This window comes from Pan troglodytes, chromosome 6 (genome assembly GCF_028858775.2).
Source record: "Pan troglodytes isolate AG18354 chromosome 6, NHGRI_mPanTro3-v2.0_pri, whole genome shotgun sequence".
In the NCBI taxonomy this organism is placed as follows: domain Eukaryota; kingdom Metazoa; phylum Chordata; class Mammalia; order Primates; family Hominidae; genus Pan; species Pan troglodytes.
This window is the reverse complement of record NC_072404.2, coordinates 106,061,904-106,089,188: the sequence shown is the minus strand read 5'-3', so window position 1 is coordinate 106,089,188 and position 27,285 is coordinate 106,061,904. Positions and strand designations below refer to the sequence as shown.

The 27,285-nt window shown below is 35.8% G+C and overlaps 1 protein-coding gene across 3 annotated transcripts in view; it reads left to right on the top strand.

Moving 5' to 3' along the window:
• The first annotated feature begins 2,275 nt into the window (after window positions 1-2,275).
• The window catches only part of SEM1 (SEM1 26S proteasome subunit), an 88,190-nt gene continuing 63,180 nt past the window's right edge, over window positions 2,276-27,285 (top strand). For 2 of the 3 annotated variants that reach the window (XM_054687649.2, XM_054687650.2), the window contains exons 1-2: window positions 2,301-2,492; window positions 17,259-17,352. In XM_054687649.2, coding sequence (XP_054543624.1) covers window positions 2,417-2,492; window positions 17,259-17,352 — 170 coding nt within the window. In that variant the 5' untranslated portion in view covers window positions 2,301-2,416. Of the gene's footprint in view, window positions 2,493-17,258; window positions 17,353-23,168; window positions 23,374-27,285 lie in introns of those variants that run through there. The other variant, XM_003318594.7, reaches the window with a different exon arrangement.

The window sequence follows — 27,285 nt, the reverse complement described above, 5'->3', positions numbered from 1 at the left end:
TTGGTGGCAGACAAGAGAGCTTGTATAGGGAAACTCTCCTTTATAAAACCATCAGATCTTGTGAGACTTATTCACTATCAGGAGAACAGCATGGGAAAGACCCGCCCCCATGATTCAATTACCTCCCACTGAGTCCCTCCCACAACATGTGGGAATTATGGGAGCTATAATTCAAGATGGGATTTGGGTGAGGACAGAAGCAAACCATATAAATAGGGCTGTTGTGAGGAGGATTAAATAAGAAAATACACAAAATGGGTTTAGCCCAGTGCCCGATACAAAGTAAACACTTAATATACATTATTAGAGAGACTGACTTCCTCATAAAGTATTAAAAAGATATCATCAAGGAAACAAAACACACACTTAGAGACTTTAAGCGTTGACAAGGAGAATATGAAATATTTAAAAATATAAGTTCCTTAGTTAATAATAGCTAACATGTATTGATCACTTATTATGTGCCAGGCATTGAACTATGCACATTATATACATAATCTCCTTTAATCTTAACTGTGACTGCGAATAACCAAAATGTATTACAGAGAAATTAAGTAATTTGTCTAAACTCCCCTTTAGAAGGAACTGAGCCTAGATTTATAATACAAACTGGTCTGCAAATATGTATTCTTAATATCATTTTCCAAAATTATTCCACGTGCCATGACCCTTGAAATGCAAAGTTGCTCATTGTGCCATGTGCCATGACATTTATGGCCGTACCACCCTGAACATGCCCCATCTCATCTGAAATAAGAAGTTATTTAAGTTTCAGCATTCTGGATTTCACAAACCAGTACAATGGAAGAAAGGGCAGGGGTGGTGGAACTTGACGTAAGATTGTTGATTTTTAAATCAACAATCTCTCTTTAAATTGAATATAGTTTTAGGGGGAAAAAAATCACCATATTGCTGTTGATTTTTTTCTTTTGCTAAGGATTGATACAAACTTCATCATATATCAAATGAAATAAATAATAGGTCCAGGAACTAAAATTTGGGTTTCCTGATTCCTTGGCAAAATCTTTTTTTTTTTTTTTACCTTCTTTAAAAAATTATTTTAATTGACAAATAAAAATTGCCTATATTTTGGAGCACATGTTTTAAAATACAAATACATTGTATAATGACTAAATCACACTAAATAAGATATGCATTACCTGACATAATTTTTTTGGTAGTGAGATACCATTATTTTCAGTAATCTATACAAATCAAATAGTATAAGAGATACATTTTTAAAAAATTTCATCTAATTGTAGTTCTTGGCCAAGTTTGTTCTACATTTAATTATTCAATTTTCTGTATTCCCAAACACTCTGTTCATTTCTCACTAATATTAAGATGCAGATTCAAGTGGATTACTGTGTTTCATTGTGATTTATCTGTTTACATGTCTCTGAGCAGCATATGAGCTCCTTGAAGAAAGGGACCTTGTCTATACATGTTTGATGCACAGCTCCTGGTAAGCGGTATGACCTTACATTGTTGAATAAAGGAATGGCATTTATAGATATAATCTGGAACATGTATCAACATTTACAATAATACTCAATTTGTGTACGTATATTCCATAATATTCATCCATATACATCCATATATTATAGAGTTCCATGAAGTTCACTACTGTATTCAAAATGATATTCAAATGCTATTCAAACAATTCTAAATGATATATTTTGAACACCATAAAATGTTACACAAATCCAGAAATAGCATTACTGTATAATAACCTGTAAACCAGAGTTACTACACACACATACACACCACACAAATTCTATTTAAAAAGCTATTTACCACAAAGTAATTCTAAGACCTTATAAACACTGCCTAATGGAAAAGTCTGGAGATTGGAGCCAGGCAAAAAAATCTGCATTTCGGTTGTCTAGCACTACCTGAGTGACTTCGGCTGCTTCCTACCGAACCTGAATTTTCTGTGATGTGGAGACATTTAATACCACCTTTAGGGAACTGGCTTAAGGACTGGAGGTAATAACGTATGTGAAGGGCTGATGAATGTTTGCAGTTACACTGTAGTCTCTCTAGAGTTCCTTCCTCGGTTGCAAACTAAGGGTTTTTTTGTTTGTTTGTTTTACACATTATGAGTCTCTTATAGTCAGGAAAACTACACGGATCTCAACTTTGGCAATTCAGAGTCCGAATAACAAGGTAGAGACCAAAAAAAAAAAAAAAAAAAAAATCACCTCTACAACTCGGAAAAGGCGCTAAACCCGCAGGAAGCGCTGGGCCGACCTCCAGTATCCCAGCATTCCTCGCGCTGCTCCGGTATTCTTTCCCCAAGTCTCTATGGTAGCGTCAGCGTCGGAGGCGGCAGTGACGGTGGCGTTTCCTTGAGGAAGAGTGAGGGTTCCAACTTTTCTGCTTATCTGGGAGGTGTTGGGCGCGGACAGTCGAGATGTCAGAGAAAAAGCAGCCGGTAGACTTAGGTCTGTTAGAGGAAGACGACGAGTTTGAAGAGTTCCCTGCCGAAGGTAACCGCTGGGCCCCGCTTTCTGTGTCGCGCGAACGGTGACTCAGGCCTCCGTGTGGAGGTAGCTTGGGCGCTCGGACCCAGCTGGGGGCACCGGCGGGAAGTTTGGACTCCCGGGGCCGGCACTCGAGGCGCTAACGCTCACCCCTCAGTGGCGCCCCAGATTCGGGTTTGGGGTGTTGCGCTGGGACTCACTGGCGAGGCCCAATGGCTTCGGCTTCCTCACTGGGAGGAGCCACCGTGAGGCTGGACCCATAGCCCCGCGTCTGTGATGGTTGGTCCGTTTACTGTTCACCTGAGTTACTCACCACTTAAACTTAGTTCAAGTCTACATAACCTCCTTTTCTTTTTGTTTTAGCAGTCTTTCTTTGTCTTTAAACCTTTCCAGAATTGAATTGTCTGTAGTTACGCCAATGCTGCTTAACTTTTAGGATGTTACAAATGAAGCCTCATTAAGTAGGATAGGAGGGTAAGATACGGGGTGCTTAATACACATTATTGCCTTATTCCTGTTCCTCACCATTTTGATCACTTAACTGTGACCTAACTTAATGCTTTATAAGATCCTAAAACTTGCCGGGTGTGGTGGCTCACGCCTGTAATCGCAGCAGTTTGGGAGGCAGAGGCAGGAGGATCACATAAGCTCAGGAGTTCAAGACCAGCCTGGGCAACATAGCGAGACCCTGTCCCTACAAAAATAAAATATTTTTTTAAAAGAACCTAAACCTTACACATTTTTTTTTTTAGCTTCAAAACTAAAGACCTGGTTTTTTCATTGTAGGTAATAGCAAATTGCTAACATTTATTGAGTGGCTGTTGTTTTCAGGAACTTGTCTAAGTGCTTTACTTGTAATAGCATATTCCACTTTCATAAATATAAGAAGTAGGCCTCAGTATTGCCATTCTTCAGATAAACTGAAGCTCGGAATGGTTAAGAAACGTTCTGATGTCTCATAACTAGTTAGAAATAATAGAACTGGAACTGGGAAACCTGGCCTGATTGACACCAAAGCTCTTAACTTCAGCTGTACTGCTTCTGTTTGTGAGATTGCTGTTGCCAGTTAGGTTTTCAAAATAGGCTGCTTTATTGGCTGATGGTTGATGAGTAGGATTTTTAAATATTTACCTTATAAGAAAAGGAGATTACTTTCTGAAGGTGGTAGAAAGAGAATTGTGGTTAATGGGGTACACATCCTGTTGCATCAAGCAATTACTACTTCACTAAAATTGTCCCAAGTTGTATACCCTATCATGATCCTATTGTGCATAAAACCACATAGCTGGAACATTTGTTCTATTTATAATGTACTGTTACTTTGTTTAGTGGAAGAGAACATTAGTGTACATGCTACAGAAACTGGTAAACTAACCCAAAGCACATTTCTTTTCAGTTCTGGAATTAATTATGTGTTGTAGGCATTCTTAGTTTTTTGTTTTGGTAATGGATTTATCTATTCAGTCATGTTTTCTTTAGCTCGCTTTCAAGTTGCTTCATAATCCGCCAGCATAGAGCTGTGTCGTAGAAAGCTGGCCTCTTGAAGGTAGGATCTACTTCTTACTCAAACTTCATACTTCAAATAGCATTCTTCATTATCATATACAGGGTGGAATGTTAGGCACTTTATTTGCATTACATAATCTAATTATCACTATCACCTTGAGAATATGGAGGCTTAGAGACAAAAAGAAAAACAAACCAACAAAACTTGCCATTATGTCCAAGCCAGGATCTGAAAGGTCTAACTCCCTGATCCAAACTTTGTCTGTAACATTTAGCAAAGTGCCTGATACATAGTAGGTGGTCAATAAATGCATGTTGAATGAATGATGAATGAACCCGCATTTAAAATGAGTAGTTAGTTGATAATTGACTGCTTAAAAACGATCTGGAGATAACTATGTACCTGATGGTAGATTTTTTTCAGCAACTTTCATCAGCTTTTGCGAGTGTAGTTTGTGCTTGTTCTAAGTTTATATGTGAGCAGCAATTTTTCAAAGTGTCAGTAGTTATATAGTAAAACAAAACAAAAAGGTAAAAGGAAAAGCAAAAAAAATTATTCTTTCTGAGGACAAAAGACTCACAACAGACTTGTTTATTAACATTAAGTAATTGACCATTTATGGGTCTCCTTACAGAATGTTTGTTGTCTTCAGGTATAAATGTGTAGAATTAATTCATTCAGGAAACTTTCCATTTTAGAGTGAGAAACATTTTTAATGCCTTTATTTTGTTCAAGTTTCTCTTCTCTGGTTTATGATTTGGAGAGGTTTTTCTTAATTTGAATTTGTGAGAAAATCATCCCACAAGGTGAAACCACTCAGTATTTACTCATGAAAATTGTTCTGATGAATAACAAAAGCAAAAGAAAAACACTTCAGAAAATATCACCAAAGAATTATTTCTTTTCTGAGAATCTACATTTCCGACATGTTTTGGTCTAGTCAAGGTTTAGAGTCTGTTACTATTCAAAATGTGATCCATGAAACAGCAGACTTGGCATTGCCTGGGAGCCTGTTAAAATTGCAGCATCTCATCATTCCTCAAACCTAGACCTACTTAATCAGTGTGGGCTTTACCAGGATTCCTAAGAGAGATGTTTGAAAAAACATTAAAGTTTGAAAAGTATTACTTTAAAACAGTGACCTATTTTCAATCTTTTGGTATTTGAGTTTTCACTTCAAGTATTAATGCCCTGATTTACTTTCAAGTTCTTTCTGTACTTTGGAAAATTATTTTTCTTGTAAGTATGCCATTGACAAATTCACTAACAGATACAAATTAAAATTGGTGTTGTTAAGGCAGCCTATGAACATCTCTGCAGTCTATAACAGATCTTACTTTCAAAGGCTTTGTTGAGTGTCAGTGCTCCAGAAAGTGGATTTTATCCACTCTCGGGTAACTTGGAGTATAGAGGTTGCCACATGAAAGTCGTTACTGGTGGTTCGACTAATAGATTTTCTTTTGGGAGTGGGTCTTTCTTTTGGGAGTGGCGTTGCTACATCCCATCTTGCATAAGAATGTGTTTGGTAGGATGTTCATTTAATCATTTTAAGGAAAGGGAATTTTTATTGTTTCTTCTCTCTCTCTTTTTTTTTTTTTTTGTTTGTTTGTTTGAGATGGAGTTTCACTCTTGTTGCCCAGGCTGGAGTGCAGTGGCGCGATCTCGGCTGACTGCAACCTCCACCTCCTGGGTTCAAGCGATTCTCCTGCCTCAGCCTCCCGTGTAGCTGGGATTACAGGCATGTGCCACCATGCCTGGCTAATTTTGTATTTTTGGTAGAGACAGGGTTTCTCCATGTTGGTCAAGCTGGTCTTGAACTCCCAACCTCAGGTGATCCGCCCGCCTCTGCCTCCCAAAGTGCTGGGATTACAGGTGTGAGGCACCATGTCCAGCATAGTTTCTTCTCAATAGCCCTTCAATGTAAAGTGCAACATCTGGAAGGAGTCTCTGAAGGTACAAATGCTGCTTTTATTTTTTCCCCCATTCTATAGCCTGTGAATTGGTGCTACATTGGCATTTCCTCACAATTATTCTAATTGGTGGGTGTGTAATCTTCTGGTCATTAAGCAGGAGCTGTAAAAAATCATATTTAGGATCTTTGTGATATACAGCCTCCAACTTCTTGACTACTTAAACTGATTTAGAACAGCCTTTATTAGGAAGACATTCAAGGTCCTGGGTGTGATTGATTTTGATATGATTTTGGAAGCTTTGAAATGGTTAGAATTCTAGGACCGGAGGGCAACCTAAAAGTCTAGAGAAGATTTCATTTTTCAAATCATACGGTCAGGTTGGTGGTGATAGAGTCAAAAACTGAAGTAGTCTATAATTTATTTAAAACTTTTTTTTTTTTTGAGACAGAGTCTCGCTCTGTCACCCAGGCTGGAGTGCAGTGGCGCGATCTCGGCTCACTGCAAGCTCCACCTCCTGGGTTCACACCATTCTCCTGCCTCAGCCTCCCTAGTAGCTGGGATTACAGGCGCCCGTCACCACGCCCGGCTAATTTTTTTTGTAGAGATGGGGTTTCACGGTGTTAGCCAGGATGGTCTCGATCTCTTGACCTCGTGATCCGCCCGCCTCGGCCTCCCAAAGTGCTGGGATTACAGGCGTGAGCCACCACGCCCAGCCTAATTTATTTAAAATGTTGACTACTTTTCCATATCAAATTATTGAAAGAGTTTTAAAAAATATTTTTATTAGTTTCTCTGACAATTAGATGTGGATTCGAGTAAAAGAGGGAAGAGAACAAGTGCTCCTTTAGATTCTTTTATTCTCTTCCTGTGCCAGAATTGAAAGAGTTTTTTTTTTTTTTTGAGAGAGCTTTTTTAGAATATTTAGAATGAAATTGAGTTTGCCTGCAGCAGCAATAGCGTTTACAAGAGTGATATTATACTAAGTATTCTGTACTTTTTCTGTATTAGGTGAAATTTCTATATAGTCTGAAGAAATCAGGAGCAGAATACTACCCACCTTCCCACCCTCTGGCCCCTGGAGAAATTTCTGGATAAGACAGTGTTATGATGGGAATCTGTCTGTTGAGGCAGACAACAGACTAGTGATCCCCTAATGCTGCCAGCATTCTGGAATAAATGAGGCACTATCACCTGTGCCTTAAAAAGTATGACATCTTACAGTGGTTCTTAACCAAGGGAGTGTTTTTGGATGTCACATTGACTTGACAGGTAGGAGTGTAGAAAAACTGCCAGCATTTAGTGGGTAGAGGTCAAGGATTTTATATTTGTGCCTGCACGAGGAAGAACTGCCCTGTGAAAAATGCTATTGAGAAATATTTATGTGAACAGCATATACCAACAGGACTAAACATTCAATAGGAGGATTCCTTAGAATCTTAAATGTAGAAGATAGATGTGACCAGTATTGATAATGTCACACACCATGCTAGTCAGTTTACCTAGTGCCAAAAAGGGCTTTTGCTGTTTTTGCATTATTAAATGTAATATAGTGGACATAACCATTAAACATTTGAATTAGTTACATGGTGGTAGCAAGAAATGGAGAACTCATGTTACTAAAAATTTTTAAGAAAAATGTGTAATCTGTATAATGATTTGAAGAGTACCTGTTGAATGTCCATTTTTGATAATTGTGTGCAAGAAGAAAGTTTTTGAACCCCAGGATAGAATAAGCATGATGAATCTAGGATTAGGCCTAGGTTCAAATCTACCATTCATAAACTTTCAGCTAGTCACCTCATGCTAGTTACTTAACTTCCTCTTTAAAATATTTTTGTAGTATATTATATAGGATAATTGTATAAGTAACCGCTTATGGTAAAAATTTAAACTTAATGAGAGTATAAATTAAAAAGTAAAAACACAGTTTCCCTCTACCATTCCCCAAAAAAGTTATTTATGTCCCAGTGATAACCAACGTTAAATGTTTTTTTCTTTAGTATCCTTCCAGAATGTATTTATAAATTGTACTTGTTTGTATGTATCCTTTAAATACATACGCAGAAGACATACGATATATACTATTTCCTCCTACTTGATTTTTATTATTTAATGTATCTCAGGTACATTTTTGCATCAATATAAAAGTCTACCTCATGCCCTCATTGTGTTCATCTTAAATAGTCTATTTAGTCCCTTCTTGATAGATATTAGGGTTTTTTCTTTGGTTCTTTTATATATATATGTGTGTGTGTGTTTTTGTGTTTTTTTTTTAAGAGACAAGGTCTTGCTCTGGTGCTCTGTCACCCAGGCTGGAGTACAGTGGCGCTGTCACAGATTATTACGGCCTTGAACTCCTGGGATTGAGTGATCCTCTGTCTCAGCCTCCCTATCAGCCTCCCTAGTAGCTGGGAGTACAGGCATGTGCCACCTCACCTAATTTGTTTTTTCAAATTTTTTGTGGAGATTTGGTCTCATTATGTTGCCCAGGCTGGTACTGAACTAATGGCCTCAGCAGTCTTCCCATCAGTCTTCCCAGGTGCTGGGATTACAGGTGAGCCACTGCACCTGGCCTTTAAAAGAAAAAAATAAATGGAATATGCTGCAGTGAATAACCTTATAGCTTTAGGGTTTTTGTTGCTTGGGTTTTGTTTTGTTTTTTTCTGTTACAGATAATGAATATGTTTATATCTTTTTGTGTGTGTGCTAATCTATAAGATAAACTCCTAGAGAAGAAATTGCCAAATTGAATTGGCAGACTCATTTTTTTATAATATAATTTTTATTTTGAAATAATCTCAAACTTACAGAATAGTTGAAAGTACAGTACAAACATTTTTCTCTAAACCATTTGTGAATAAGTTGCCAACCTGATGGCCATCACTCCTGAGTATTTTAATGTGTATTTCCTACAAGGACATAGTCACAAGACAACCATCAAAATCAGGAAATTAACGCACTGATGCATTACTGTAGTTGAGCATCCCAAATCTGAAATCCTCCAGAATCTCAAACTTTCTGAGTACCAACATGAAATTTCAGATTAGGGGATTTGGGATGCCCAGTTGTAAATATATAATGCAAGTATTTCAAAATTCAAAAAAATACAAAATTTGAAACACTTCTGGTCTCAAGCATTTTGAATAAGGGATACTCAACCTGTATGATCTAACCCACAGATCACTTTCAGCTTTCTCCCATTGTCTCAATAATGTCTTACTATGGAGTCCTGGATTACATTATCTTGTCATGTCTCTTTAGTCTTCCTTAGTCTAGAGCATTTCCTGTTTGTCTTTAACTTTAATGATTTTCACACTTTAGAAGACTACAGGCCAGATATTTTGTAGAATGTTCCTCAACTGTGCCTATTTCCTCATGATAGAAGTTCTACATTGTAGTCCTGGTGCTCTGTTCTTATGACATCTTTTTAGGTGGAACATTATTCTCATTTGTTCCATTACTGGGGATGTTCACTTCAATCACTATTAAGGTGGTGTTTGTTAGGCCTTTCCATTGTTAGGTTACTAATTTTCCCTTCCTAATAGGCAGTTTTGGGGGAGGGACTTTGAAACTATGTAAATACAGTATTCCAGTGATCATCAAACTTGTAACTTGTTCATCTTTTAAAAAATGTATAGCAGTGTGGACTAGTGGATTCTGACTCAGTAGGTTATAATTTGTAACTATTATTTGGATTCTCAGATTGTCCCATATTTGAACATGCAGAACTCCTTCAGGCTGTCTTCTGTGTCCTTTTGCCATGTCTCCATTATTCTTTGTGCATTTCCTAGCATTCTGGCACAAGGTGTATTCCAAACTAATTTTATATGTGAAATCAGCCGTTGCTCCAATGTGATTTCTTTTTAGTGGAGAATGGTATTTAGAATGCAGGGTCTTCACTTTGCTTATGTTTATTGCATTTGGGATATTCCTGCTCCCAGACCCTCTAAGTGGAAGGAACTAGGGATGTACAGGAGTGTGTGTGTGTATGTATAAAACCATGGGTTCACACAGATGTCTCCAATTGCAGTTCAACACCACTGGATTCATTCTAGTTTTTTCCCTTTCTACATTTGTTATTCCCTTCTCCAATAGTGAGAAACCTGGCTTCCATTATCTTCAATGTATTGTCTATTTGGTCATCCCCCTTCCTAACCAATCTTTGCTGCCCCCAACAGGTGCCCTTCTTGCCCCACTTGGGCTCCACATTTTATGCCAGGCCACCCTCCCATCCTCTAGTGTGGGTGACTTCGTTCTGTCCAGGCTCTGACACACCAGCCACACCACGCTGCCCCTCTCCAGGAATGCCCTACTTGCTCTACTTGGGCTTAGACACCTCATCTTAGACCTGGCATATCTTAAATTTTGACAGATACTCTCAAATTGCCTTTGAGAAGGGTTATGCCAATTTATGTTTCCATCTACAGTTCACCTTTTCCCTCATAAGCTTGCTACACTAGATAGTAAACATGTTAGTCATTACTGACCTCATGAATGAAAAATAAAATTGTATCATTTTGATTTGGATTGATTTTTTTAAGTAAGATTAACCATTATGTTTTTCTCTGAGCTGTTACCATCTTAATCCTCAATTTCATTATCCGTAATATATGGCTAATAATATTTATTAGAGTCATGAAAGAATTACATTATTGTAATGGTTGGCCTGGGCTACCATAACAAAATAGCATAGACTGGGTGGCTTAAACATCAGAGATTTATTTTCTCACCCATTCTGGAGGCCGTGGAGTCCGAGATTAAAGTGTAGGTCGATACAGTTCTTGGTGAGGCCACTCTTCCTGCCTTGCACAAGGCTGCCTTTGTGCTGTGTTCTCTTGTGGCAGAATGAAAGAGTGCATGCTCTCTGGTATCTCTTAAGGCACTAATCCCATCATGGGAGCCCTACCCGCAAGACCTCATTCAATCCTGATTACCTCCCGAATACCATCATATTGAGGATGAGGGCTTCAACATAAGAATTTTTTGGGGGGTTTGGGGGGGCCAGGGTACAAAGATTTAGTCCAGAACAATGATACATATGTAAACAGAGTCTGGCACAAAGTTGGTATTCAGTAAACATTAGTCTCCTTTTTTCTCTCCCCTCTAATGTACTTAGGAGTTTGGATTTTGGATGATGTTTAATATTTATTTAGAATTTGAGCTGTGTCTGACATGTATTTAGTAATTTTGAATATATTCAAAATTAAGCTTGTTAAATTTGTGAATTGATAATTGATTTATTTTGCAGTATTAGAAACTTGTAAATTAAAAAAAATTGCCATTAAGTGTTTTTCCACAAGTACTTAAACAATAATGTGGTTATTCATAGACACATAAAATAGTAACATACATTATTTAGGGGTACATACAGATTGGAATGAAAAACCCCCAAATCAAGATACTGGTGCTTGGGAAGGGATAGTGAGAGGTGTCAACCAGGATATTAAACACTGAAAAACTCTTTGAAAAACTATTTGGTTAGCTATTTCATTGGTTCTATGGAATGAGCAAGCAGTAAGCAATTGTGGTTTAAGTAGTGTCTAATGTTACTACTTGTTTGTTAAACATTACTCATTGAAAGATGTGATGAACTGCGAAAACATTGAGAGGAAAATAAGTTTCAAAAACTGTATACAGTTGACCCTTTAACAACATGGTTTGAAGTGTGAGGGTCCATTTATACACAGATTTTTTTCAACTAAATGGGAAAAGGAAGTACGATATTCACAGGATATGGAACCCACCTGTAGAGAGGGCTGACTACCACTTGGCTAACCATGGGACCTGAGTATACACAGATTTGGGTATACTTGGGCTGTCCTGGAACAAGTACCCCGAGTATACCGAGGGATGAGTGTACTCTTCTTCATAAGTATTTAGAATTTACCAAATGTCCTTAATCCTTTGTCTGGTTGTGTACTCCGGTGTACATGTAATGTTTGGTGGAAATTGTATTGTTTATATTCTAGGACATGTTTCTCTACTCACCTCTCTCATCCCACAAATTGCCTTTCCAGTGATTAGCATGTAATAAAGGATTTATTCATTTGACATGTATTTGTTGAGTGTTTCTTATAAATCTGGTACTGAAAAGTACAGAGAGAATGGTATTAGCTGCCATTTATCAGTACTAAGTGCTTTACATACACAGTGTCATTGAGTCTTCATAGCTCTTTGAGGTATAAGTTTTATACCTAGGGATCAGAAAAATTTAATTTACCCAAGGTCACTGTTAATTAGAGGCTGTCTTGAAGCAAATTTGACTTCTATAGATATTTGTCTTTGAACTTAGTAAGTAGTAGTTGTCAAGGGAGAGAAGAATCAGTGGTTTTAACACCAAGCTAGAGTGCTTTAGTATTTTGGAAGTGCTTATCCTGGGGTGGGACTCAAAGCCCTTTTCTCCCTACCCCCAATTAAACCAGAGCAACATTGCCTTTGTTTCTCTTACCTGTTGGGCTTCTGAGTAAGATGTAATTTGGTTTCCTTCAACTGATAGTAAAGTGCAACAGCAGTTCAAAAGAAACAGATTACTTCCAGTTATGTACAGTGCGAGGTAGCAACCTTTGAACAGGGCTTTCAAAAGAAACGTAGGAAAGGGGTTTTCAAAAGAAGGGAAAAGGTGTAGGTGCTTTGAAGTGAAAAATAAATGTGTATGTATATTGTATTTGCTTATGAAATAGTAGTTGCAAATGCAGGTGGTTTGCGGCCTAAGCATGGAAAGCTTTAAGCCTCTGACCAGTTTGGACTTAATCCTTAATTAACTAGATGAGAAGTGGTTTTTAAAATGTTTTGTTTGTTTTGCTTATGACAGTGATATGTGTAAGTTTCCTTTAGGCAATATGCTGAAACATTAACCCAGCAGAATTAATTTGAAAAGATAGAAAGACTAGAGTCAGGGAGGTTAATTAGCAGATTGTCGAAATAACTCAGGTGAGGACTAAGGGCGAAATAAATTATTATTAGAAATGAAGTGAAGAGAATGATGCCACAACAGTAAGGGAGGTAGAAGTGATGAAGCATTAGCAACTAGTTTGATATGGGGTGTTGAGAATAAGAAGAAATCTGGGGTTGTGATTTCGCCCATGCATGTCTTAAGAATATGCATGGTGAAGTTGAGATTGGATACCCTTGACTCAGTAATGTGAAGGGTAGATCAGAATGAGGGTACCAAGATGAGATGAATCTAGGGCATAAGGGCTTGGAAAAGATGAGAGTAATGGTTTTTGTAAATTTTATGGAATTAAAAATAAAACCACAAATCTACCAGGTTCAGGAAGCGAAAGAAAAAACAAATACATTTTTAAAAATTTATGCTGGAGAGGATGTGGAGAAGTAGGAACGCTTTTACACTGTTGGTGGGAGTGTAAATTAGTTCAACCATTGTGGAAGACAGTGTGGTGATTCTGCAAGGATCTAGAACTAGAAATAACCATTTGACCCAGCAATCCCATTACTGGGTTATACCCAAAGGATTATAAATCATTCTACTATAAAGACGCATGCACATGAATGTTTATTGAAGCACTATTCACAATAGCAAAGACTTGGAACCAATCCCAATGGCCATCAATGACGGACTGGTTAAAGAAAAGGTGGCACGTATACACTGTGCAATACTATACAGCCATAAAGAAGGATGGGTTCTTGTCCTTTGCAGGGACATGGATGAAGCTGGAAACCATCATTGTCAACAAACTAACACAAGAACAGAAAACCTAACACCGCATGTTCTCACTCATAAGTGGAAGTTGAACAGTGAGAACACATAGTAGACACAGGAAGGGGAACATCACACACCTGGGCCTGTCAGGGGGTGGGGAGCAAGGGGAGGGATGGCATTAGGAGAAATACCTAATTTGTGTGGGACTTAAAACCTAGGTGATGGGTTGATGGGTGCAGCAAACCACTGTGGCACATGTATACCTATGTAACGGACCTGCACATTCTGCACATCTATCCCAGAACTTAAAGTAAAAAAAATCCCAAATCAACAAAGAGAACCAACAAAGTGGAACCATTCTGCCAGACTTATATTTTTTTTAATTGTTGATGAAAATAATTGGGTTTGGATTTCCTTTTTAAAAAATGTAAGAATAGTTATGAATGATTATAAAGTTATTTTGATCCTTTGTTTCAGACTCTGCCACAACTGAAAGCTCACCAACAGCCTGCCAATAAAAACATTGTTTATGACTTGCTTTTTTTTTTGAAGTTCTCCACTAACAGTTTTGGTCCTTGTTAGAGAAAATATAGTAGTAAAGTGGTGCCGTGCTAGGTATTGATTTCTTAGTCACTGACTAGACATTAGATCTGCAGGGTATACAGGTGTTTGCATTATGATAACCTACAGAAGTGAAATTTTCAAAGAAAAATAATTTGTTTCATACACCCTCAGCAGGAACACTTGTAAATTTATCTCAGAATCACTGGATATGGTGTGGCTTCATGATCATACTCATGAGTATAGTGATGCTGTTTGTAAGTATTGCTCTTCTCTTTTACACACACCTAAGATGGTGAATGTTCAATTTAGTATTTTTCTTTTCATGTAATGTTCTGTATATACTTGCATGTTTTGTATTTGAAGAAACTTAGTTGGAGATTAGGTTGTTTATGTTCAGAATACCTTTATTTTTATGGAATAAGAATTAGATGCTCTTGAAAATTGGTGTAGAATAGAACATTTGCAACCCTATTTAGTATGAGTGGGATTTCCTTTTTACTTTTCTCAAAAATGCTGTATTTCATGCCTTTCAGAAATTTGGAAATGTATGTTGCAGAGTAGGGGAAAGTAAGTATTAAAAGAATTTTCTAAGTTGAAAGAAGATTCTTTTTGTACTTAAATGTCAAGGTGATACTTAGGTGAAGTATGTGTGAGATCTTGGATAGCTCAGATTTTTTAAATTTAAAGCTAGTCACAGATGTAATTCTCAACTAGCCAAAGTGAAGAAAGCCCAATTTGGGACAACGTCTAAAATAAGAATTGCTAGAAACTTATGTATTAGGCATCTGTTACTGGTTATTTCCAATTCTGACTTTTTAAAATGTAGGGTTTTTTTTTTTTGTTTTGTTTTTTAAACCAGTACACATCTGGAGGCATACACATTGAAGCAAATACAGCTGTGGTTATTTACATGATTAATCACAATTCTGGCAGTGCATTTAGTGTTTAAGGTAAAGTGTATGCTTTATAAGGCCATCTACATATTGAAGGATGGCATTAGACATGAGGTATATCAGGTATCATGGGTATCATTGTTTGGTTATATTTTGTCCTTTTCAAAACTATTTCTGGAGTTAACCCTTTAAAACTGAGTGATTAAAATTGCTTGGTTGTCAGTGTAGTGTTAGAGTTGAAAATTAAAACACAATTCAGAGATCCAAGAAGATGTCAGCTAAACCCAGAGATTACAATAGTTACAGCTTTTTCATGTTATACATTGAGTAGAGTTTGTATGTATTGTAACTTAAATATATTGTAACATGTATGTATAGTATAGAGAATTTGTAAGTGTTGGACATACTATTTTGGGGCATTATACCCTATCACATAAGCTTTTTATGTAATATAGTTAAGTACATAATCCAGGTTAATATACTGTTTAAAATATCCATCCAAAATAGATTCTGGTTTGTCAGTGTTAGCACTATTTTTCTTAACAGTGCTCATATTAATTTTAACTGCTTAATAAGTTGTAATAGAAAGGTTATTTCTCAGATTCCTCATCTATGATAATTGGAAGGGTGGTATGCTATTACATAGACATTAGTGCTTCTTACTGCTTAAGATAATGATATTAAGGCTACAAAGTTTATCTAGATTTATCAGATAATTAACGAAGAATTTGGCCAGCTCTTTCGTCTTTGTTTACTCAGTAGTGTCATAACTATGAAGTACTGTATAGTAATACCAAAGAACTATAGAGGTATTGTTATGAATCTTTTTTATATGTTCTACCTAAAATGTTGCTCACAGTATTCTTCTTCCCCCTCTTCATGAGCCAGTTCCTTTTTCCTGGGACTTTATCTCTACTTTTTCCTTTCCTTTCCCTGCCATTAAAATAGGGTGAGATGGTTATTAGATGAGGGAGAGATGCTTTATCTTTGTTGTAAATGATCATCAGAGTTTAACTTTATAAACTAAAAAAATTGTACCATTCTTAAATATTTTTCCCCTAAGTTAAAAGAAGTAAAGTCAACTTGAAGACACCACTTAATAACTATTGAAATAACATTTTGAATCAAATCATAATTAGATGAAAAATTTTGCTTCTTAAAAGATAGTTGCTTTAAAAGATAAGGCTCTACAGTATTTTTCAAAGACTTACAAGGTTAGCAGAAAAGTGTAAAATATTATTTTATATTTCTGGCTTGAATCTTTTGACACATGATTATTTCCTTTTTAGGGACCAATGCAGATGGAAGCGACCTACTTAACAGTTTAGGAAGCTGGTTATTTGGAAGTGGTTCAAGCTGAGTAGAATCTGCTTGTTGTCTTAGAACCTTGAAACAGTTCTGTTGTGATTTTGAGTTATGTCACCCCCTTTACTCAAGAACATAGTATCTAGTCTTTATTTAAATTATTTTTTTGTAACATAAAACTCCATTAGACATCTTTATAAAGACTCCTTAAAATAACTATCAAATAGATAATTTCTATTTCCAGGCTCAACCCACATAGCATATTTAAAGCTTGAGATTTGAGGTTAGAGAACAGTGGTAATACATACGTATTTTCTCACCATTCTAAACAAAAGCTGAAATCTCAATCTAAACCTCCCCTCTACCACTACCAAAGGGAGGAAGAAAATCTAGAAAACTAAAAACTACAATATTCTTCTTTATGCATGTTTATGTTTATTCTTCCTTTAAAAATATAAATTTTGTATCAGTTGTATTAGGCAGATACTAGTGGTGGCTTACAGTTTGGTCTACTTTTAAATATTTGTATATAAGTTATCCTTATGTTTTGCAGTTTTGAATTTCACACTGGTATCTTCCTGCCATTCAACTTGCTTTAGGGTTGTTGGTGTTGTGTTTTGAAAGATTGTGAAGTCGACCTTCTAAAAATGAGTTCAAAGAAAAATCAGTAAAGTAAATATCCTCCTGAAATTGTAAGTTTCTTGGCAAGTAGAATTTTTTGTATTAACTTCTGTTTTAGGTTATCTGCAAACTCAAGAATTGAGAGAACTAGACAGCATAAGCTCAGATTTAAGGAAGATACCATTTTTCATAGATACGGTTTTAGCTGTTTTTGAATTGTGAGTGTTCAGTAGCAAGCTTTTCAAAGTTTTTGTAATTGTGGAAATAATGTATGAGAAATATTTAGACAGCATCTGTTTCTATTTTTAGACTGGGCTGGCTTAGATGAAGATGAAGATGCACATGTCTGGGAGGATAATTGGGATGATGACAATGTAGAGGATGACTTCTCTAATCAGTTACGGTAAGTTTTAAGCCAGATTTTTATTGTAGTTCAGTATTAATTATAAGCATGGAATATGTAATTTACATAGATGATTAACCTCTTAAAAGCTACTTAATCTTTGAAATAGGTTTTTGAACTGTGTAAAGTAAGACATATTGTCTTCATCTCCTGTGATTCTAAACATGAACACTTTGTGTAATTGCATACAACTTTTATTCTTTCTGGTCTTTTTACAAAGGTAGGAAAATAGAAGCATATTTGCTATTTCTTATCCTTAGGAATTTAATTCTGTCAATGTTAATTTTCTACCAATATCAAATAACTCAGCAGAAATTAGAATCATAGAGTGCTGGGACCTAATAGATTGGTGATTCTCAAACTGGAATGGAGATTGGGGTTGTGAGAATGTACTGTGTCATATTCATGTATAAATCTACCTGATTTCATTTATTTATTGAGGTAAAATTCATGTAACATAAAATTAAGCATTTGAAAGTGTACAGTTCAGTGGCTTCTAGTACATCCTCAATATTGTGCAACCATTGTCTCTATTTAGTTCCAGTATTTTCAGCATCCCAAAAGGAAACACAGTACTTGTTAAGCAGTCATTCCACGTTCTTTCTTGCCCTAATCCCTGGCCGCTGCTGATCTGCTTTCTATCTCTAAGTATTTGCCTGTTTTGGAAGCTTCATATAAATGAAATCATACAATATTGTGACCTTGCGTGCGTACCTTTTTTCACTTAGCACAATGTTTTCAAGGTTCATTCATGTTGTACCATGCATCAGTACTTCATTCCTTTTTATGGCTGAATAATATTCATATACAGGTTCCATATTGTATATTCCAATTTATAATAATACTATATGGATATGCCACATTTTATACATTCATCAGTTGATGGACATTCAGACTGTTTCCACCTTTTAGCTATTGTGGATAGTGCTGCTATGAACGTACGTGTACATATATTTGAGTACCTGTTTTCAATTCTTTTGAAAAGAAATTTTATATATATATATATATAAACAAGTGGAATTGTTGGGTCATACGTTAATTCTATATTTAACTTTTTGAGGAACTGCCAAGCTGTTTTCTACAGCAGTTGAACAATTTATGTTCTCACTAGCATTCGTACTAGCAGGGTGTGAAGGTTTCAGTCTCTCCACATCCTTGCCAAAACTTATTTTTCTTTTTTGTTTTAAATTATAGCCGTATTTTAATCTATTTTTTCTTTTGTTATTTGTGCTTTTGGTGTCATATTTAAGAATTCATTGGCAAATTCAATGTAATGAAGATTTATCTTTGTTTTCTTCTAAGAGCTTTATAGTTTTTGCTCTTACATGTCAGTCTTTGCTTTGGGTTAATTTTTGTATATGTTATGAAATAGGGCTTCAGCTCATTCTTCTGCATATAGATGTCTAGTCTTTCCAGCACCATTTGTTGAAGAGACTTTTTTCCCTCCTAATTTTATTTTGATTCAGCCTGTATTTATTTGTCTTGGCTACAAGAATAAATAGACTGTCATATACTTTGCTCAAGTAAAGATATAGAAGATATATGTATTCCAGTCTTCTAATTTACTAGTCTCGTAAGCTTGTTCAAACAGAAAGTGAAATAGTTTATAATAAATTTTTAAACTTTGATTTCTAATAGCGATGCAGTAGCACCAGCTCCTACACTGCATTTTTTTTTATTGGCTCTATAAAGACTTATAATTTTGCTGGAGACTGATAATAATTTTACCCATCTACTTTTTTCTCATTTTTAGAAATATTATACTTTACCTTTCACTGTTATACTGATACTTCTACAATTTTTCATTTCCGTGTCTCAAATATTGCTGACTGATTTTTGACTACATCTTTTGGTTCTTCTAGTACCCTGAGATGTAATTATCCAGAGCCTTGAGATTTTAAACTGCCTTAATGCAGTTATCTTACCTGTCTTAGTTTTCAATTTTGTCTTAATTATGTTGTTTTTCCTTTTATAGTTTTATGGACAAGATAAAAATGATAGCTATTGAACAATAATCCTGCTTTTTCTCTAAAATCTGTTAATGTTACATCATCTGTTCCAAGCATTGGACCTGCTCTTTCTCATTCTTCATGATCAGTATATGGCTCTTAGAAGCCCCTTCTGTTCTTTTTACAGATTTCAGTTTATTTCGAGGATCAGATTAATTCTATGTGTACAAGCTCATGCACTTTCTTTTTATATCTGTCTTTGTTTTATGTCCTTCAAAAAATGAGCCACGTTAGAGAACACCCTACTAGCTTTTGAAAAATATACATTCCCTTTTGTTCCTCCTTGGCATCATTATGCTATTAGACTATTTATTTTCAGGTCTTCCAAATGCTGTTGATCTCTACTCTGTGTTCTTAATCACGTGTCAGAGTTTTTTTCCTGATATGTTTTTGACATTTTGAAATTGAGGCTAAACAAGTTTTCTTCCTTTGACATTCAAAATAGTCAAATTTCTTTGAAGTTTTGTTTCTTTTATGTCTTTCATTAGCACTTTTCTCTTAAAACTGATTGATACATTGTTGAATACTGTAATTTTTACCAAGAAACTTTCAGTAGTAAATGTATTGATAATTAGATTTCACATCATTACGTGTTGCCTTTTTATTGGTTTAGAAATAGAACATTATATATTTGTGGCTTACTGTTTTTATAATACACCCCCACAGTGCCATTATGTACTCTTGTGTTTCTGCCTTTAGGTTTGTGGATTTCTATAGGTATATAAATCTATTTTTGTTGTTTTTTCACTGTTGTTGTTTTTTGCCTGAGGTATATAAATCTTGATGCCTCCATTAGTGAATAAGATTTTTCTTTTTATTTCCCCATTTGAGTCATGAGTTTTTTCCTCACTAAGATTGTTGCCACATTGCCAGTGGTGTCAAATAGAACTTGCTGTAGTGATGGAAATGTTTGAGAAGCTGCTGTATAGAAGCAATCAGTTACATTTGGCTACTAAGCACATGAAATGTGGCTAGCACAGCTAAGGGACTGAATTTTTTGTTTTATTCAATTAAAATAGCCACATATGACTACCATATTGAATAAAACAGCCTTGCACAATCCTTGCTTTAAAAAATTTGTCTTGATTAAAAGACTCACACAAAGTTATTCTTCCTAGTCTTTTCTGTAAAGTACATGGAAACCCTTAACATAGTATCATAAGTCATGGTAAAGAATGGAGTTTACTGTTGTCTGATGTTATTTGGTCCTAATCCTATTTAACAGTGGAGAGGCATCTCAGACTCTAGTGTGAATCGGATTGCTGGGGTTCCAACCCCAGATCTGCCTCCTATTTAGCCATATGAACCTTGGGCAACTCACTTAGCCTTTCTGTGACCTACTTTGGTCACACATAAAACTCAGATGATAATTAGTGCTTTACTGCTAGAGTTATTATAACGTTTAAGTGATTTAACATGTGTAGAGTGCTTAGACTGTGGTAAGTGTGTGTTAAATAAAAACTGTCCATGTAGCAGGCCACCCAGTTTCCACGTTCCTCTTTCTCTTTCCGTGTAATTACCTTTAACAGAAGTAGAAAGAATAAGGCCACTTTGTGCTTCCAGGTAACTCAAAGTCATTCTGTTTTTGCAGCTTCTGATATCATTTGTTTATGTATTAAGAGAAATAGGTAGTAGTATGATTTTTCTCAACCCTATTTCACGTCTTACATAAAAACTCTAAGAAGCCAGTGTAGGCCAGGTGCGGTGGCTCACACCTGTAACCCCAGCACTTTGGGAGGCCGAGGCCGGTGGATCACGAGGTCAGGAGATCGAGACCATCCTGGCTAACATGGTGAAACCCCGTCTCTACTAAAAATACAAAAAAATTAGCTGGGCCTGGTGGTGGGCGCCTGTAGTCCCAGCTACTAGGGAGGCTGAGGCAGGACAATGGCATAAACCTGGGAGGCGGAGCTTGCAGTGAGCCGAGATGGCACCAGTGCACTCCAGCCTGGGCGACAGAGCAAGACCCCATCGCAACAACAACAAAAAAGCCAGTATAGTTCCTGATTTACCAAATCAGATATAGCCATTGTCATAAAGCTGAGTAGTTTCTTGGATAGTAAGAGGACTTTTCAAACCTACTAGTGGCCATTAGTCTTTTTTCTTGTTTTGTTGCACAAAGACTGCTGCTGTTTTCGTTTCAGATAGTGTATGTTCACTGTGTATGTCGTATGATATTAACAGTTGTGCTGAGGTTTTCTATTTTTGTCTTTGTTGATTTTTCCATTCAGCAGCCTCATGATTATTAGTGTTTTTGTTTTGTAGTTGGTGGCCTCAATTTTTTTCTTTTGGTTTTTTTAAATTCTAGCAAAGAATTTTTCATCTTCTCTAAGAATTTAGCTGATAGAAGAGCATTTCATCATCTTGTTTGTGTTTGTAAACAATTTATACATGCAGTTAGTGACCAGCCACCTCCCATTAGGAAGGCCAATAGACACAAACCTGAAGGACAGATTTGGTATACTTGTTACTTAAATTGTAGGTTGAACTTTGGGGTTTTTTTGTTCATTGTTATTGTTGCTGCTGTTAAAGTGAATATTCTACAGAGTAGAAAACTAAGGTTTAAGAAAGTTGTAAAATTACTTTTATTTTAAATAAATTATAAAATTTTAACATGAGATAAAATTCAAAGACAGTTACCACATTCCCTAAAGATTGGCAGCAAGAGTTTCTGTATGAAACATTTGAGTTTTCTGTGATCATCAGAATCTTTTAGCTTTTCCTTTCAGCCTTAACTCTTATTTTAATGTATACTACATTACATTTGTATAACTTTCTCTCATTTAGCTCTCAAAACAATGGAGATAAGTTGTTATAAATGAAGGGCAGATACTATAATCTCCAGTTTCCTGAGGGGCAGGGAAAGGGCCCAAAGGAAGCAAATTAGTTAGCAAAGGAAGGGCCAGAGTCAGAGTCTTGCACTGGAGTCTTGACTCCTAATCCAGGGTTTATACCACCACCCCATACTATACCCTAGCAGAAGACAAGGATGATTCATTTGAACAATCTGTGGCCTTGATATAATTTATGGAAATTAGTTCACTATTTGTATTCTAAATAACTAAAAATTTTAGGAAAGCAAAGGAGTTTTGAGAAATGAATGCTAAATACTATACATTATTCCGGTCATGTGTTTGCATTGGAATAGTGTAGTGGTGTCTAAGCCAAATTTACTTGAGAACAAATGTCTATCTTATTGGATGTAATGATGTAAAGCATATTAATCATACTTTAAATTTACTCAGTGTTTTATCATGGATTAGCCATCTACTAATTTTGTCATAAACTTTGAATTGTGGCAAATAAGGTTAGAGCAATAGATATATGTCAATATGGAAAGCAATCTGTTTATTCTTTCTGCATATACAACAGTAATATAGTAATACCTGTTATGATCATTATAAAATCCCTAAAGGTTTGATAGTGATGTGTACTTTGCCTGAGGTTAATGAGTCTCAAAACTTATGTTTAAATATTTATTAGGAACAGAACATTCATACAGCATTTGGAAAGTATTTGAAGGATAGCAGTAAGTCCCTCACATTTCTTCCACAAATAGACTTATAAGAAAATTAAGGAATATAAAATACAAGTTAAATAATGGGAAAAGCAAAATTTTATAGTATTATATTGACTCATATCCAATTTTCTTATGTTTTTTTTTCAGAGACAAAAGTAAAACTATTCAGTGGTATTGTAAATTGATGTCTCAGGCATAGCTCATTTATTTGCTTATTTATTGTATTGTTTCTAAAAGAATGTTTATTATAAAGAATACCTAGTGATGTTCTTTCTGTTTTATCTTAGAGCTGAACTAGAGAAACATGGTTATAAGATGGAGACTTCATAGCATCCAGAAGAAGTGTTGAAGTAACCTAAACTTGACCTGCTTAATACATTCTAGGGCAGAGAACCCAGGATGGGACACTAAAAAAATGTGTTTATTTCATTATCTGCTTGGATTTATTTGTGTTTTTGTAACACAAAAAATAAATGTTTCGGTATAATCTTGGTTTGGTTCAGAAGTCTTAATCTTTTGCCTCTAATCAATTTTCTTGTCATGATTTTCCAAAACCTTATTATATATAGATAGTAAAATTGCATATTATGAAATTTTCTTTTTTTTTTTAATGTTAACTGAGTGAGGCTCAGGTTAAATGATCTGGAGTAGATTTCACCTGATTCCCAATTCAGTACTTTTCTTAAACCACATCAATTAATTGTTACTTCTATTTTATAAGGAATTTCTTTTACATCACGTTGAACCTTAATCTCTTCTGTATTTTGATAGCTTAGGCAACATTTGCTGACATTTATAAGGTGACCTTTCAAAACCTGTGTTTTAAAAATATTAATCATTTTAAATTGCTGTAATTTACTTAGTTCCTGAGCCATTAATAATATTATTAATGGTTGTTAGCATATTATTGGTACTTAAAGTCCAAAGTAGTTTAATCACAGTAAGAATGGTGTCTTCTATTAAAATTGAGGAAGTGGGCTCAAGATACTTTATCAACAAGTGCATATTTTCAGGTACTACATAGCAGGCTCATTTAGTACAACTGAGTTTTCACAGAGTGATAGCTGTTGCCACATCACTTTTGTGAATGGGAGATTTAATTTGGTTTGTAAAGGATTCTTTGTGATGACTTAAATGTACGGGGTATTTTTTAGGAATATTTTCAAATGTAAATGTTGTTACTAAGAACTACAATCAATCTGTAGTGTTGAGTAATTTCAAATGTAAAATTTATGTAACAATGCAGTGCAGATACCAAAATAGGGGTTGGTGGCCTGAAATACAAGTTATACTTCAAAATGATTTTGAGCATAAATATGTTTCTGCTTTTAAGACAAGCATAAACCTACCTTGCCTGCCTAACAGAACTGCTAGATGATCAAATGGAATAAGGAACACCAAAGAACTTTGGAAAGGATAAAAGTTATGAATGGATAAGTGATACTTTTTTTTTTTTAATTATTATTATACTTTAAGTTTTAGGGTACATGTGCACGATGTGCAGGTTAGTTACATATGTATACATCATGCTGGTGTGCTGCACCCATTAACTCGTCATTTAGCATTAGGTATATCTCCTAATGCTATCCCTCCCCCCTCTCCCCACCCCACAACAGTCCCCAGAGTGTGATGTTCCCCTTCCTGTGTCCATGTGTTCTCATTGTTCAGTTCCCATCTATGAGTGAGAACATGCGGTGTTTGGTTTTTTGTCCTTGCGATAGTTTACTGAGAATGATGATTTCCAATTTCATCCATGTCCCTACAAAGGACATGAACTCATCATTTTTTATGGCTGCATAGTATTCCATGGTGTATATGTGCCACGTTTTCTTAATCCAGTCTATCGTTGGACATTTGGGTTGGTTCCAAGTCTTTGCTATTGTGAATAGTGCCGCAATGAACATACGTGTGCATGTGTCTTTATAGCAGCATAATTTATAGTCCTTTGGGTCTATACCCAGTAATGGGATGGCTGGGTCAAATGGTATTTCCAGTTCTAGATCCCTGAGGAATCGCCACACTGACTTCCACAATGGTTGAACTAGTTTACAGTCCCACCAACAGTGTAAAAGTGTTCCTGTTTCTCCACATCCTCTCCAGCACCTGTTGTTTCCTGACTTTTTAATGATTGCCATTCTAACTGGTGTGAGATGGTATCTCATTGTGGTTTTGATTTGCATTTTTCTGATGGCTAGTGATGATGAGCATTTTTTCGTGTGTCTTTTGGCTGCATAAATGTCTTCTTTTGAGAAGTGTCTGTTCATATCCTTCACCCAATTTTTGATGGGGTTTGTTTTTTTCTTGTAAATTTGTTTGAGTTCATTGTAGATTCTGGATATTAGCCCTTTGTCAGATGAGTAGGTTGCAAAAATTTTCTCCCATTCTGTAGGTTGCCTGTTCATTGTGCTGGTAGTTTCTTTTGCTGTGCAGAAGCTCTTTAGTTTAATTAGATCCCATTTGTCAATTTTGTCTTTTGTTGCCATTGCTTTTGGTGTTTTAGACATGAAGTCCTTGCCCATGCCTATGTCCTGAATGGTAATGCCTAGGTTTTCTTCTAGGGTTTTTATGGTTTTAGGTCTAATATTTAAGTCTTTAATCCATCTTGAATTAATTTTTGTATAAGGTAAGTGATATTTTTATAAATATAATGAAGCACAGGCAGCTATGTTAATGTTGTAACATGCTAAGAAGTATTTTGATGTGCATTTTCTCAATATTTTGGTCTGTGGTTACAGGATGTGGTCACCCTAACAGTATCAGATTACTGACACTATTAAGTGATGGCCTGAATGATGGCCACTTAATGTGATGATTTTAAATTATTGAGGTATAATTTTGAAACCTCATAGGAGTTGAGCAGAGGCTTTAATGGGTTATTTGTAGTTATCCAGTGTTTTGTCCTTAATTAAATATCAAAATTTAGGTAGTAGTTGTTAAGGATTGGGTACCCGAAAATTGGTATTTGACATCAGGATGATAAAAACACATCTGAAGTAGGAAAGGAGATTAGTCAGGCAGATGAAAAAAATTATTATTTGAAATTTTACAATTTATAGATTTCTCTCATTTGACCTTCACAGTGACCCACCCTGTGAAGCAGGGAGGAGAGGCCTGTTTATTGTAAACAATTTTGTCAAATAGAAAACAGTCTCAGAGTAAGTTAGGAAGTAAAAGGGCCCAGGATTGCAACAGCTAATAGGTGGCATATACAGAGCTAGAATCTAGGTTTCCGGACTCTTGGGTTTCTTGCAGATATTTTGGAAAGTGCATGAGTTCTGATGTTACTTCAAGGTTTGACTCATAATTAGACCACTTACTAGTTGTGTGTTAAGTTTCAGAACAGCCTGTTAACAGTTTTCCTGTTCTATAAAATGGAAAGAATCCCTGCAGGGCTGAGCTGAAGATTAGCATGTGATAATATAGTGGTGGTAATCAATCAATTTTTTTTTTTTTTTTTTAAACTGAGCCATGCTACCACTTATATGGGAGTTGCCTTACCTCCCCTTAATAACTGATGCTTACTGATGTACCAGACATTGTTCTCAGCTATTTATATGTGTTAATCTTCACAACAACCCTGAGATAGGTAATGTTATCATGTACATTTCATATATGAAGAAAAGCACCAAGATGCTGAATAATTTGCCCATAGTCACTCAGGAAGTGGTTCCAAACAAAACAAAACAAAAAATGTCTTCAATGGAAGGGACTATTCTGCACAACTTAGGGTTTCTCTTTCAACAGCACTTAATATAGTCTTACATAAATGCTCCTTAAATTTTAGTTGAGTAGATACACAGAAAAAATGAAGTTTGCTGCAAATTTACTCCATGGTAGAAGTTTTTATTGATACAGACATAAATGTTTCTGTTAGCAATGACTCCCTTTTTTCCCGTATAATTTTTCATAATTATTTTCCAAAATTCAGTTCTGTTTGAAATGAAATTGTAGATGTAATAATGGTCAGCATTTTTCATTAGGCCTTGGCATAGAATTGCTGTAGGGGATGCCATGTCCATCCTATTCCCACTAAAAGTTTAGAGGACTATCATAATGAGCCAAGTCCCTTTTGAAAGATTGAATGTTATATTAATAATGCTTTCTACAGCATGTTGTCGTCTGCACTGTATATTTTTAAACATTTATATCCTTCCTGTTCCACACTTCCCATTTTGAGAGAGGTAACACATCCCACCCACTTGGCAGAGAGCTGACAATTAGCACCACCCTCATTCCACCCATACGCATGATGCTGGGGGACTGGCCTTGGATTTTCCAGCTACCTTAATGGCTCCTATTGCACTCTGCCTTTAAGTGTCCCGAGTTTACTTCTTGCTGTATCCATATGTTCTCTTTAGTAATCTCACCAGTGTCAGTTGCTTTTAAACAAATTCCACATGTATG